Source organism: Bos indicus x Bos taurus, chromosome 10, assembly GCF_003369695.1.
Source record: "Bos indicus x Bos taurus breed Angus x Brahman F1 hybrid chromosome 10, Bos_hybrid_MaternalHap_v2.0, whole genome shotgun sequence".
NCBI lineage: Eukaryota > Metazoa > Chordata > Mammalia > Artiodactyla > Bovidae > Bos > Bos indicus x Bos taurus.
In genome coordinates, this window is record NC_040085.1 from 55,988,557 (window position 1) to 56,002,494 (window position 13,938).

The 13,938-nt window shown below is 39.7% G+C and overlaps 1 protein-coding gene across 5 annotated transcripts in view; it reads right to left on the reverse strand.

Annotated features, from left to right (window-relative positions):
- The window catches only part of SLC12A1 (solute carrier family 12 member 1), an 88,041-nt gene that overhangs the window by 59,334 nt on the left and 14,769 nt on the right, over positions 1–13,938 (reverse strand). For 3 of the 5 annotated variants that reach the window (XM_027554077.1, XM_027554075.1, XM_027554076.1), the window contains 5 exons: positions 11,988–12,083; positions 9,607–9,746; positions 8,457–8,567; positions 6,013–6,124; positions 3,927–4,054 (listed from right to left, as the gene is read on the reverse strand). In XM_027554077.1, coding sequence (XP_027409878.1) covers positions 3,927–4,054; positions 6,013–6,124; positions 8,457–8,567; positions 9,607–9,746; positions 11,988–12,083 — 587 coding nt within the window. Of the gene's footprint in view, positions 1–3,926; positions 4,055–6,012; positions 6,125–8,456; positions 8,568–9,606; positions 9,747–11,370; positions 11,467–11,987; positions 12,084–12,625; positions 12,722–13,938 lie in introns of all 5 variants that reach the window. The other 2 variants (XM_027554078.1, XM_027554079.1) reach the window with 2 other exon arrangements.

A 13,938-nucleotide genomic window follows, 5' to 3' on the forward strand; every position in this document is an offset into this window, starting at 1 on the left:
AGGATTTGTCTGATATATACAACCTCTTCATTTAAAGCTACTGTCTCCAAAAGAGAATGTGTGCACTGAGTAGCACACAGAGGGAAAAAGAGGGCAACCATGGCTGAAATGAACCTCACTCAATATCCATTCATAGTATGTTTCAAATTTTCTTTCAGTGATGAAGGATTTCTTGAGCTCTCAGTGAAAATTGAAAAATTTATGTAAGTGGGAAGAAAGGAAATATATAAAAGGAAAAGAGGTATGAAGATGAACAGAAGTGTTATACCTAAAACACAAAGATCCCCTGGAGGAGAGCATGGCAACCCACTCCAGCATCCTTGCCTGGAGAATCCCATGGACAGAGATACTGGTGGGCTACAATCCATAGGGTCACAAAGAGTGGGACACGACTGAAGTGACTTAGCAAGCATCTACCCCACTCTACACATAAGACAAAATTTCCATGTAGCTGTAGACGTGCTACAAGCTCAAATTTTCCTTATTTAGGAGTTACTTGAGGGTCAAACTTGATGTGATATAAGTCGGGATGCCAATATCTTAATGTCTGGTCACATACTCACACTGCCTGTTCTGGCTACTTTTCCTCTAGTCAGGACGAGACTTAGATTCTTAGATTTCATTCCAAATGTTTATTTCCATCCTTCAAGCAGTAGCACAAAATCTCACCTTCCTTCACCTTTTTACATTAAATATCATATTTTTCCCCCTTGGGACACAGTACAAGCAGTCTTACCAGGTTGCTGCTGGTTGCGTGTCAACCATATCCTAATCTTTCATCTCTGAAACTGCATCTTAACTCTCCTGATTAGATCTGTGTACCTTGAAAATCTTCTCCCACACACATATTTACAGACCATCAATAGTGTGTTAACAAGTAGAAGGTTCAGGATGGGAACCTTGTATAGCATCCCCTTGTGCCAGTTCTAATTAGCTGTCCCTATCAGCCTGAAGACCCTTGGAATCTTGAGAAGGATTCTGAGGTTGTGAGCAGAGGTGGTGTCTTGCATATCCCCACAATGTGCAAATAACATGTTTACTAACTTGAACTGAATTTATTATGCTCTAGTTTCACTCTCAGAAACAATTATTATCTATAAGTCCAGAACTTTGGTTGCCACATCCCAGCATGTGGTCATCTTTTAGTCCTTAACATGCTTGACCCCTCTGGCTTCTGATCATGTTAATTATCTCAATGCATCATCATCTCTTGATTTCCTTTCTCTTGGGTTCCACAGTCCCTTAGCTTTTTCTCTCTCTCTTTTTTTTAAAATTTATTTTTAATTATAGGTTAATGTAGTTACCCACTAGACATCTCCCCTCTGATGTCCTTCTTCCATTTTAACCCCAATGGCTAAATCTGAGCTTCAACATGGAATCAATTCAGTAGGTTGCAACTAGCATGAAAACAATACAGTAGAATAGAACTGATGTGAAAACATCAGAGGACATCATTTGTAATAAAGTGTTGAACTGTTTAGAAGAAATTTTTATACGTAGGCACTTGGTTGTGATATATAGTATTTCCTTACAGTTCAGTTCAGTTTAGTCGCTCAGCCGTGTCCGACTCTTTGCGACCCCATGAATTGCAGCACGCCAGGCCTCCCTGTCCATCACCAACTCCCGGAGTTCACTCAGACTCACGTCCATCGAGTCAGTGATGCCATCCAGCCATCTCATCCTCTGTCGTCGTCCCCTTCTCCTCCTGCCCCCAATCCCTCCCAGCATCACAGTCTTTTCCAGTGAGTCAACTCTTCACATGAGGTGGCCAAAATACTGGAGTTTCAGCTTTAGCATCATTCCTTCCAAAGAAATCCCAGGGCTGATCTCCTTTAGAATGGACTGGTTGGATCTCCTTACAGTCCAAGGGACTCTCAACAGTCTTCTCCAACACCACAGTTCAAAAGCATCAATTCTTCAGTGCTCAGCTTTCTTCACAGTCCAACTCTCACATCCATACATGACCACAGGAAAAACAATAGCCTTGACTAGATGGACCTTTGTTGGCAAAGTAATGTCTCTGCTTTTGAATATGCTATCTAGGTTGGTCATAACTTTTCTTCCAAGGAGTAAGCATCTTTTAACTTCATGGCTGCAGTCACCATCTGCAGTGATTTTGGAGCCCAAAAAAATAAAGTCTGACACTGTTTCCACTGTTTGCCCATCTATTTGCCATGAAGTGATGTAGATCATAGTAAAAAAAAAAGAAAGAAAGAAAGAAAAAGCATCCTTTCCAGTTCCTTTCCTAACTCTAACAAAAGCTGACCTGTTTGATCCATTTTTCCTGCCATGGTCTTATCCAAACTGCATGCTTGAGAAGGATCAAGCAAGCTCTTCTTCACATCTTTGATGCCTGGTATAAGTAACAAGTGTTGGCTGAGTTGAACTGACTACTAATCAACAAATAATAAGAACTTAGGTGAAAGAAAGCACAATAGTCTTTGAATGTGTTCTTACAGTTTACCAAAATTTAAATCTGTGACCTCTGATATTTTTCCAAATCTAAGAAACCAGAAGCTCAACATCCAGTTAAATTTTGTTAAGCAGCACTACTTACTTACTTCATTATGAAGTTACTTAATTTTTCTGAGCCTCAGCATACTCATTTTTATGTTCCATCTCTGCTGAAGAATTTATCATGGCATTGTAGTCCTTAATATAACAAATGTGAATGCCTTTGTTCATTGACTCAATAAATATTTATGGGAGCTTTGCTAGCTCCAAGGACACAGCACTGAACAAAACCAAAGGCAAAGTCCCCACTTTTATGGAGTTATATTATAGGGTGAACATCTCTCATTCAGGCCCCTTCAACAGCCTTTCTCCTAACTTTGTAAGGATGCTCAGCCTATCAGGGCTTCTCCACTTGAATCATGAGAGACTCCTTCCTGTTCCCACAATTTTCCCTTGCCTGTCTGTCCTTTTGTCTTCTCTGCCTGGAATACCCTTACCTTTCCTGATTGTTGTCAGTAACCAGCTTTTGCTTTTACTTACTGCTTAAAAGTTTCTTCATTGCAAATATTGTTCCTAATGTAATTATTTCTTCTTTATTTTTATTTCATAATCTACTTGGACAATGCATTCAGTTTCATATATATATATGTACATATATCTCCCCTGATAACTTGCAAATATTTCTAGTCTTCCAAAGTTGATTGCAAATTTGTTGTGGTAAAACCTGTGTTTTCTATTTTTTTTCATGTGTGGTAGAGATTATTTATTGTCCTTTAATATCCATTCTCACCTTCCTCATTTTAGTACTGTTGCTGTTGTTGCTGAATCACTAAATTGTGTCTGACTCTTTTGTGAGGAGCTTGCCAGGCTCCTCTGTCCATGGGATTCTCCAGGCAAGAATACTGGAGTGGGTTGCCATTGCCTTCTCCAAGGGATCTTCCCAACCCAGGGATCAAACCTGTGTCTCCTGCATTGCAGGTGGATTCTTTACCACTGAGCCACCAGGGAAGCCCATCTTTTAATATTAGAACTCCCTAAAATAATACTGCTGCTGCTGCTGCTATGTCACGTCAGTCGTGTCCAACTCTGTGTGACCCCATAGACGGCAGCCCAATAGGCTCCTCTGTCCCTGGGATTCTCCAGGCAAGAATATCTGGGCACATGGCTGTCCAACTAGACATTACATTTCCCAGTCTTCCTTGCAAGGAAGGAAGGTAAAGTCACAGAGGGGGCCTCTCCAGTGGCTCAGCTTACTGAATAAGACGTTTGGAAGAACTATCAGGAATAGGAAAATTTGGCAGTAAAATTTGTCATTAAGAGAGAGAACTTTTTAAGTAACTAGGAAACCTTGAAGAAATCTTACAGCTTTGAAATCTATAGAGAAACACGGTCACTGTTGATGTCTGTAGCTCCCTGTCCTACCCAACTGCACCACTGCTTCTTAGAATTACAAAGCAGAGGAAATAACATACCTCCAAATCTCCCGAGATATTGGCACCAGCAAGGATCCCAGTTGCTGCTGGGAAAAAAATGGCAAAGACAGAGAAGAAGCCTTCACCTTTTGTGAAGCTTGGCCCAAAATTTTCTGCAAATATTGATGCTGCAACACAAATAATGAGAAAATTATTATGTAGACTTTCTTCACTGGCCGGAAATAAAGTTACCTTTGGCTTCTGTAGCCCTAAATGCAAATGTGTTCCTATAATCTAAATGGAATGAGCTTGAAGATATTGGTATAATCTTGATGAACCTCATGGTAATATTTGCCAGGTATCAAAATACATGTCACAAGGTTTTAAATCTCTAGAATATACTCTGGAAAGTCAATAATTTTCATGAAAACGGAGATCCATGTTGTCTGATTTCTTTCGATCTAGAAGACTAAAAAAGAAGGAAACAAAATTTTCTCATGATTGAACTGGCATACTCACAAATATACTGCATTATATTGCCCTACACACATACAACTACATTCTCACATGTATATATACCTTAGTCAGCATATTGCTTTACTACACCTTTTTTTTTTTTAATTGTAGAACCTTGTGGATGAAGCCACCTTACAGTTTTGATACTAATGTTCTAACCTTCCTGAACTTTGTCACTAGAGACTGGATCTTAGATCCTTATATCAAATTCTCATGTATAAGAATTCTCATATACAGTGAGGAGCTTTGGTCATAAAATAAAAATACACCACAGGTTGTCACCAAGTTATTTAAATGAAATGGAAACAATCTAGAAAAAAAGAAAAACACAAGGGAAAACAAAGAAAGAAAAGGAAGGAAGAAAAATGTAAACAGAAGAATCTAGGGAAGCGCAAAAATAAGAAAAAAATTGAAAACATCAAAAAATTTATGGCAGGAGCTGGAGAAAGGGAAAAGAAGCACAAGGAAAAGGATATGCATATCAAGCAAGACAATCTTTACAAAGAAAAAGAATCGGGAAGAAAGAAGTGATGTGATATAAGAAGGGAACAAAAAGTGACAACCAGGTAAATATTGACGGGAAATATAAAAAACCTCAGCCGTGGATTCTTGAGTATGCTAGGGTGGAAAGCTAGGAAAGAGGGGATAGGCGGACTAGAATAGAAGAGAGAAGTAAATGTTTATGCCTTGATCACAGCTGCTATGTTAATAGTTCCTACAGTCTTTTCTGTTTGAAAACCTGACAGTGATGCTCAACTAGATAATGTCATAAGAAAGCACGGTACAAAAATGACTAGCAGGATGAAAAAATGTCTGTGTTTGATTTTGGTGCTCCCAGTGGTTGGGCACATTGTCTGAGCTGTGTTTCCTTTTTTGCACAGACACCCCTACGGTTCGACAGAGACAACCTGTGCAAAACTTTAAGGTCTTTTTTTTGTTTGTTTCAGATAAGGCTTTATTGGGGCCCCAGCTGCAGCAGAGGGGAGCCAGAACAAATAACAGGTTCTCTTGTTGCCTGGCTCCCTGAGCAGGGGTAAGCTTGTTTCTTTTATGGAGTGAGGGTAGGGAGTGTGTCCAGAGGTTGGACCAGAGGGCTGGGCTTAGGTGTTTTGCCCACCTCTGAGGTAATATTGTGTGCAGGGGGCATGTGCTTTTGCTTTTAATCCCCTACTTTTGCTCTAGACTTTTCAAAAGTGGCAGATGATTTTTTTGGTCTCTTTGTATCTTTTGTCTATAATTTTGCCCCAACTGCGCATGTACACGGTTATTTTTAGTCCAAAAATATATAGTTTCTTTATATTTTGCTGCTTAAGGAGAGGTTTATTTTTTAGGTTCCAGCACTTTAAGGTTTTCAAAGCATTTTAACATCTGCTATCTTACTTGCTTTTCAACATCGCTTTAGGAAGTTGCTATTATCATTCCCACCTTGGCAGGAAAATCTGAGACAAACAGTGTTAGGTGACCTGTCTAGCTGGCAAGCAGCAAGGTTGAGACTCACTCTGGCTCTCCTGACTAAAACCTGAGAATATTCCCTGGGCCTCCAGTGGCCAGGGCAGGGGTTATGGGGATGGTGATGGGGGCGGGCAAAGAAGAAGCTTTTATTGCAAAGCAAGCTATTTGACACACATACCTTGGTAATTAAAGAAACCTCTGGCCCTTTTCTCATTGTTGGATGGAATGACAGTTCCAATGAAGAAGTTTGCAATAGCAATGAGAAGAATGATCAGAAGAATCACTTGAGCCTGGAATGACAAAGTAACAGGAGGTCAAATTAGATTTATTCAATGACCTTTTTACATAGTTATAAAAGTTGTAAATGTCCACTGAATAAAGACCCTATCTAATAATTCCGGTTAAGATTCTACTATCCAGTGTAGGTAATAAAGGTGTTCTTATAAAATGGCATCTTAATAAGCCTTATTTGGCCTAAGAATAGATGTTACATTTTCAACGGGTGCTTGGCTTCTGAGGTAGTGCAGTGGTAAAGAATCCACCCGCCAATGAAGGAAACATAAGAGATGTGGGTTCAGTCCTTGGGTTGGGAAGATCCCCTGCAGGAGGAACTGGCAACCCACTCCAGTATTCTTAACTGGAAAATCCCATGGACCAAGGAGCCTGGTGGGTTATAGTTCATGGGGTCGCAAAAGAGTCAGACACGTCAGCAACTAAACACGCATGCATGCATGTGCTTGGGCACCTGAAGGTGATATTTCAAGAGCATTCTAAGTATTAAGCGGGTAACTTAGTGCAGCGTCCCTAGGAATGTAAATGGAGCCAAAAGATATAACACTGACAGAGTTGTCTTCTTTCCTCGGCAGAGCTCCTATGGATTCTTCCCCTTCCTGGGACTAACTGCAGGAGTATGAGAACACAGAATGAGGCACAGAATTCCCAGGATGCCTAGTGCACTTGAGGTCGAGCGATCATACCCGTGTGTGCTCAGCACAAGCTGTCTCCAAGGCTGACCAGCCAAATCATCTGTTCTTTAGTCCCTCTGACATTTCAAGGTGTTTACTGGCTTGGCTCTTTCCCTCAGCTGGACATGCACTTCTCCCTACATTTTGCAAACCTGTGTCTTCACAGAGGCTTTCTTGCCCACTGAATCTAAACAGTAACAGCTAATGTTTAGTGAGGGCTTACAGTACAACAGATGCAGTTTTAACTTTACCAATATCCTTTCAGGTAAATAATAACCGCCCACAACTGTATGAAGTAGGTAATACTGTTATCATCATTTTAAGGATAAAAAATACTGAGGGATAGAGAGGTTAAGTAATTTACCAGAGGTCGTATAGACATAAACCAGGTTCAAATCCACTCTAACTACAGAGCTAGAGCTCTAAATTCTACCTTCTACTGTCATGAAACTACATTGCCTCCCTCAGGGAATAGTCTAACGTATGTTCCCCCTGCTATATTCTATCTCAGTGCCCTGTTTATTTCCTTTATAGCACTTCACAGTTTACCATTCTATATTTACTTTTTTATTACTCATCTCCCCGTAGACCATATGCTCAGCTATGGCAAGGATTGTGCCTGTGTGGGTCACACTGAATATCCAGTGCCTAGCAGAATACCCAGCACATGATAAGCACTTCATCAGTTTTTGTTTAATGTGTGAATGCATAGCCCACAAATAAACACCATGTAAGAATGTTTCCTATTGCATTATGTAAAATGGGAGGTTTTGGCTCTCTTTCCATTTCTGGTGACCACTTGAGGTCTAGTTACTGCACCTAGGAACATAAGAACCTAGGAGTTTCGATTGTACTAGTCACTGTAGTGAGTTACAAAGCAAGCAAAAGACATTCTCCCCACCATTCAGAAATTTACTAACTGGTATACTAATCACTGAGTGACTTCCTTGTTGGCTCAGATGGTGAAGAATCTTCCTGCCAATGCAGAGACACGTGTTCTATCCATGGGTCGGGAAGATCCCCTGGAGAAGGAAATGGCTATCCACTCCAGTATTCTTGCCTCGAGAATCGTGGACAGAGGAGCCTGGCAGGCTACAGTCCACAGGGTCACAAAGAGTCAGACATGACTTAGTGGCTAGACGACAACATACCAATCATTAAATCCAGATATTCTCTAGTTCCAGGGCCTCTGGTACCCTTAGATTTGCTGCTAGAGTACGGGATTTCAGAAGGGAATGACAGTTTCTGCCTCTGTTATCTTCTCCCAACACACTTGTCATATCTTGTGGATGTCAGCGTTCACAGTCAGCTAGGAAGGGGATACCAGGGAAATGAGGAAAAGACACAGGCCTCCAGTATGTACTATTGCTATGACCACAAGGGGTCTGTGCATGAAGATGGCAGCAATCTTGTTGGCTATGTCACTGTGACTACAGAACAAAGGACAAAATATAGGCCTGATCACATGAGCTATGTCTTACTACTGCCTGAACTTTGTGCTTTGAGGACTTGTTGTTCCACTGAGCACTGACCAGGCTCCTTTTACCATAGAAAGTAATAATAGCAATTCCTTTTGAATATGGAGTTCCTTCTATTCCTGCAGTTTGTTCAGGAAGCTGACTAGCAGTTGTTGGTAATATCATTTTGAGAAACTAACCTTTGCTTCCCATTCCATTCCAGCTACTGAAATTCCTAAAAGAATCACCACTGTGATGGAGCCTATGATCCGGATGTCATTGGTTGGATCCACCATCATCGAATCAGTCTCCTGGAACAACAACAAAAAATCCCCCCTAAATAGTTAGAAGTTTTTTTTTTTTTTGGTCTGTATGTGTTATTGCAGCATTTAACAGTAAAAAGAGATACTATGCCCTGCTGTCTGGGGATAATAGAAAAATGAAGTGCTCATAAATTTGAGAAGATAAAACATCTAGCATTACTTTTTCCTGTAATAATAAGCCTTTGATAGCCAAGGTTAGGAGTTAAAACTTTTAGAGATCCATTCTAGGCACAGCTTTTGAAACTATTGTAGCACTAAGTAAAATTATGGGTATGTACACTTATCACATTTTGTTTCAGGAGAACAACCAGTTATTTTTGTGTGTCAAGGGGAATCCTAGAGAGATGAAAATGAGTGGTCTCCAATGTGAATATCAAAAAATAAGTGCTACTCAATTAAAGAACAAACTATGAACTATACAATCCACTCATTTATTCATCTGATTTTCAAATAGAAGTACTATTACCTATTGAATTCAGTATCCACTATCACTCCCACAGAAGGAGGACTGGAAGCTAGCTCATATACTAGTTAATTAATGTGCTCACATACATACCATCCAGATGGAGCACCTGTGCTAAAAAATGCCCAGTTTCCTACAGTGAGTCCTAATGTTTGAACTTTCTTTCCCTTTGGACATCTGTAACCATAATAGTAATATTGATGCTGACAATAATGCTCATTGTTTATCTTTTCTTTCATGTTTTACCCTGTATTTCATGTCGATTATTTCAGTTGATCTGTACCACATTTATATGAAAGACATAGGACAATATTATTAACCCATATTATGGATTTGAAAAGCAAGGTCCAGATGAACAAAAGGGCTGGTCCAAAATCTGTCAGCTGGTAAGTGTGAGAGCCAGGACTCTAAGAAGTTCTGATGCCAACTATATTCAGCTTCCACATTCTGCACAATAAATCTGTTTCCTCTCATCTTGCCATAATGATATCCTCTGGTGCCCTGGAAAAGCAAATTAAACTGAATTATCTTGCTTAGATGAAGAGAACAAAAGCTTTTAATTACCTTAAGAAGATCTACCACAGTCTCAGCAAATCCCACCACATACATAGCAACAGCCACTGCATTGGCAAAAGCAAAGATCAAGCCTATAGATCCACCGAACTCAGGCCCTAAGCTTCTGGAAATAAGATAGTAGGCCCCACCTGAAACAAGAAATGAACATGTTTTATACTGACGAACTGCTAAAGGATTTAGTTGATATGACCAAATAATTTTGACTGTCTGAGAGCATTTAAAATACTAACTATTCTAATTTTTTATTTTAATAAAAATATTACAAATCCTAGTAATTTTAGAAATCTTGTGTCAACTTAATGAATAACTTAGCCCTTCTTTGAATTCTGTGTATAATCTACAATAGAACTATCTTGACTAAATAAAATCTATCCAAACCCATAGTACACAAATGCTACAAATAAGGATACAGCAAAATTTTCTTTCAAATTCTTTGTCTTTTGAAAACATAAAATTATTTGTCTCTAACTTCATTGGAGAGTTCAGATTAATAATTTCATATCTGAAATTTCCAGAAACGGGCAGGCACAGGCAGAAAATGAAGTAGGTAAAGTTTATCAGTGTCATTCAAGCTTCATTTCTGGTATAATTTTTGGTGTATATTTATTACATCAAAATTGATAACTATATAGTGCTATGTATTATCCACTTTATACATCAGACTTAGTTTTGACGATTTTAGCTCAAGAAAGCATGGTTGTCCCCAAATACCCATATGTGAATGGGGTTGGCAAGTGGGAAGTAACATGCAGAGAACTTAGGATGATTGCTTCTCTCTTGGACTTCGAAAAGGAAGTTCTACACATGGCTGTGTCCTTCTGGGTATGAGAAAGACTGAGCCAGAATGGCTAATCACCTTGAGAGTTCTGAAAGAAAGTTCTGAGTTCTGAAGGCAAAAATAAATAGTTGTTGAAAGGCCTAGGTGACTGGATGTTATCACAGACCGTGTGAGTTCATAACTTCCTGTCCTGAACTATTGGTAAAAGAATGACACTGAACACACAGACCTACAATCAAAACTCTCTCTCACTGACGCCTTTTCACTGTTTCCTCTCTAGTAACTCCTTTGGGTGAAGGGGCAACACCTTCTCTAAAAATGTAAATTTTTATTTGGGTTGGGCAAATCCTCATTATTTCCATTGTCCTGATTACATTAAGTACATTAGCAGCCAATTACTAGACTTGGTCGAGGAAGAAAGGAAGTTTGAAGAACAATGACAAACTTTACTCACTCATTCCCAGCCCAGGCCCATATGTTCCTGGATGATTTGAAAGTAACCCTTTGTTTTATTTTCTTTTTGAGAATCTTCTGAAGCCTGTTGGCCATTGGCAGCATAGCGTTGGGGTGAACTCTGAGGGCTCACTGAATGAGAAGTGTCAGGCGTGTCAGCTGGGATGCTCAAGAAGACCCCTTCTAAGAGGGCCTGGGGAAGAGCCAGCGGGCCTCATCCAAGGCACAAAGAAACCATTTATTTCACTTTAACACATGCTTTCTTTCTAGACACCTGGTCATTCTCTGCTTTATAAACATGATCAATCACAGGAAGTCGGCCCAAAAAATCTTTTCTGGAGATCTCTTAACTTTAGGTGAAAAGAATCAGGCCTTGCTATTTAAATTTTGGATTATTTTGTTTTGTTTGAATCCTTTGGGAACTAATTATCAACGTACAAATTTTACTTCCAACATTAAAACAACCCTAGACATCACTACATAATCAAAGCTTATAGTCACAAGTGCATGGATTGGCTTACCTCCTCTTACCACTCCATTTGTGCAAATAGCGGACATAGAAATACCTGTAAGTGTTGTCACTACCACACTCAGGCCGATGATGATGACTCCAAGACCTGAAAAATCCCCCAAGAAAGGTGTTTGGCTCCAGGACTTCAAGAAGTCACCAGTAAGTACTTCAGGAGGCAGCAGTTTGAACCTTGTCAAGGAATGATCTGTCTCCCCATGAAAAACCTGAAATGTTCTAAAAGATCCCATTGCATCCAGGTATAGGAAGGTCTAGAAGGTACCTGAAATGTACTAAACTTTAAAACCGAAGCTGTGTTGAGGAATCGGTTTTCAAGAAACACCAGCTGGAGTTGTGCAGTAGCCTGAAAAGTAAAGCATTTACCCAAGGAGTTTGTGCATATGGACTCCATGACCTGCAATGTGCCAGAGAGGACCGTTAGACAATAGACCATAGCTGACCAGAGTAGAGGGGGGCTATATGGACAGTACCTTATGTTTTCTTCTGGGTCCAACTTCAAGAACATCAAGCTACTTTCTTGTTCCCACCAAAAAGAAGTAAAGTATAATAAAAAGTTTTTGCCTACCAGTAGCAAGCGTTGAGAATATTTAGATATCTTAGAAATTTTACCTCCACGAACAAACCCGTTAGTTGCTATTGCAGAAGTTGACAACCCAGTAATAGAAGTGACCATGGTGGAAAGAAGAATTATGAGAACTCCAAGACCTGTTAGCAATGAAAGACAGAAGATATCACATTTTACTCTTCTTCCTTGGATTCCCTATTGCTGCAAACTATACTGCTTTGAATTTCAGTTTTCACATCCAAGCCTTTGGGCCCCAGTGGAGTTCCTTCTCGCTAAAGAGAAACTGGTTTGCCTGGTATAAAGATCAAGTCAGAGAACTGCTCATTATGATGAAGGATGGTCTCCAAAAGTAAACAATCTAAACTGCGGCCCTGGAAAGAAAAAGTTGGCTTATGCTGGTGTCCTGGGAGAGAAGTTACCCTGGCTGTGAAAAGAGAAAACATAACATTTGACCTTCTCTTTTGCTTGAGAGGAACCTGAATGAGAAAGCTGGGGTTTTGACAAAGGTTAAATCCTTCTCCATTTTTCTTGCATCTCTCTTGCCTGGCAGGGTAAAAAAAGGAAAAAAATGGAACCAACTTGGATTACCTTTGAAAACACTTCAGAAATGTCAGTGGTGAACTCTTTGAGCCTGTGTTGCCTTTACCTTACAAATGATCTTGCAGGTCACAAGTTTAATTACCTCCTCTGACATATCCATTTGTAGCAATAGCAGAGGTGGATAAACCAGTGATACCAGTCACTGTCACGGCTAAGCCGATGATAATCACACCAAGACCTCAGTTGAGAAAGGAAAAACAAAGGCAATTAAATGGTGGAATAACCCACTTAGATTGTTTACAAAAAAAGTCAGCAAGTCTAGAGTGAACACCAAAGGATCACATCTGAGTTTAACAAGTTGGTCTGGAAGCCACCACAGAGGAAACGCTCAGGTTTTAAGTTTTCTGCCCATGGTAGCACAGATCCAAGAAACACAAGTCCTAAGATGTGCAGTACAAAGTTGCACCTACCTAAGCAACTATGGCTGGTCAAAATTTAATGTGAACCTCACTATTTATGAAGTTCTAGATACTCAGAAACATAATAATTGGTCTGAACAATCCCAAGCTCTTAATATTATTAGTACAGGGTAAATGTTCAACTATCTTTTTATGTATATTTGATTGTGTAGGAGTGGAAAATCATATATATTAATAGTGTAGAAAATTGTTCATCTGGCAGATGAATAAAGTAGAAAGAATCAAATCAAACTGCATTTACTTATTGGCTATGTGAACTCTGATAAGTTACCTATTTTCTGAGCCAGAGATGGCAATGAAATTAGAAAGAACGTGTGTAAAGTGGCCATGTATGAAGAAAGCAGCGGCACGTGTAAAGGCAGAATGCATGTGTAAAATCGCATAGTGCATACAACACAGTACATAATCAAAGGTGCTGCTTTTTAATCATATCCACAGCAGTCATAGCAGTTACTGTTTATTAAAAGCCAAGTATATATCCAGCTGTGTTAGACAGTATGTGAAATGCAGTGAAAAATAAAAATGAAAAAAAGCTGCCCTCAAGGATCTTATGGTACAGAATCATTTACTGTGAGAGGGAGAAAATAGACCAGAATTCAGAGGAAGGCAAGGCTGTTCTCAGTTTCAGGGAATTCACAGCCAGGACACTGAAGGACAGCAGAATATGCTGTTGCCAAATTTGCCATGTTAGCATAAGGATTACTCTGAGCTAAAGACAACTGAAAAGAAGCAGATATCTCCCCTTATTTGCCTAAAGGCAGGACATAAATTTGTAAAGGTGTCTCCTTTTCCCTTTCTCCTGGGTATAGTTATCAGCTAGAGACTGGAGACAGCTGGAAATGGTACTAGAGGAATCTACATAGACTTTACTAACTGGGCCTTATCTTCCACTAGTTCTCCCCCATATTTGCCTTTCCACAATGTGCCACTCTAGACAGTCAGTCTTTCCCTTTGTCTTGTTATTTCTCTAAAAATG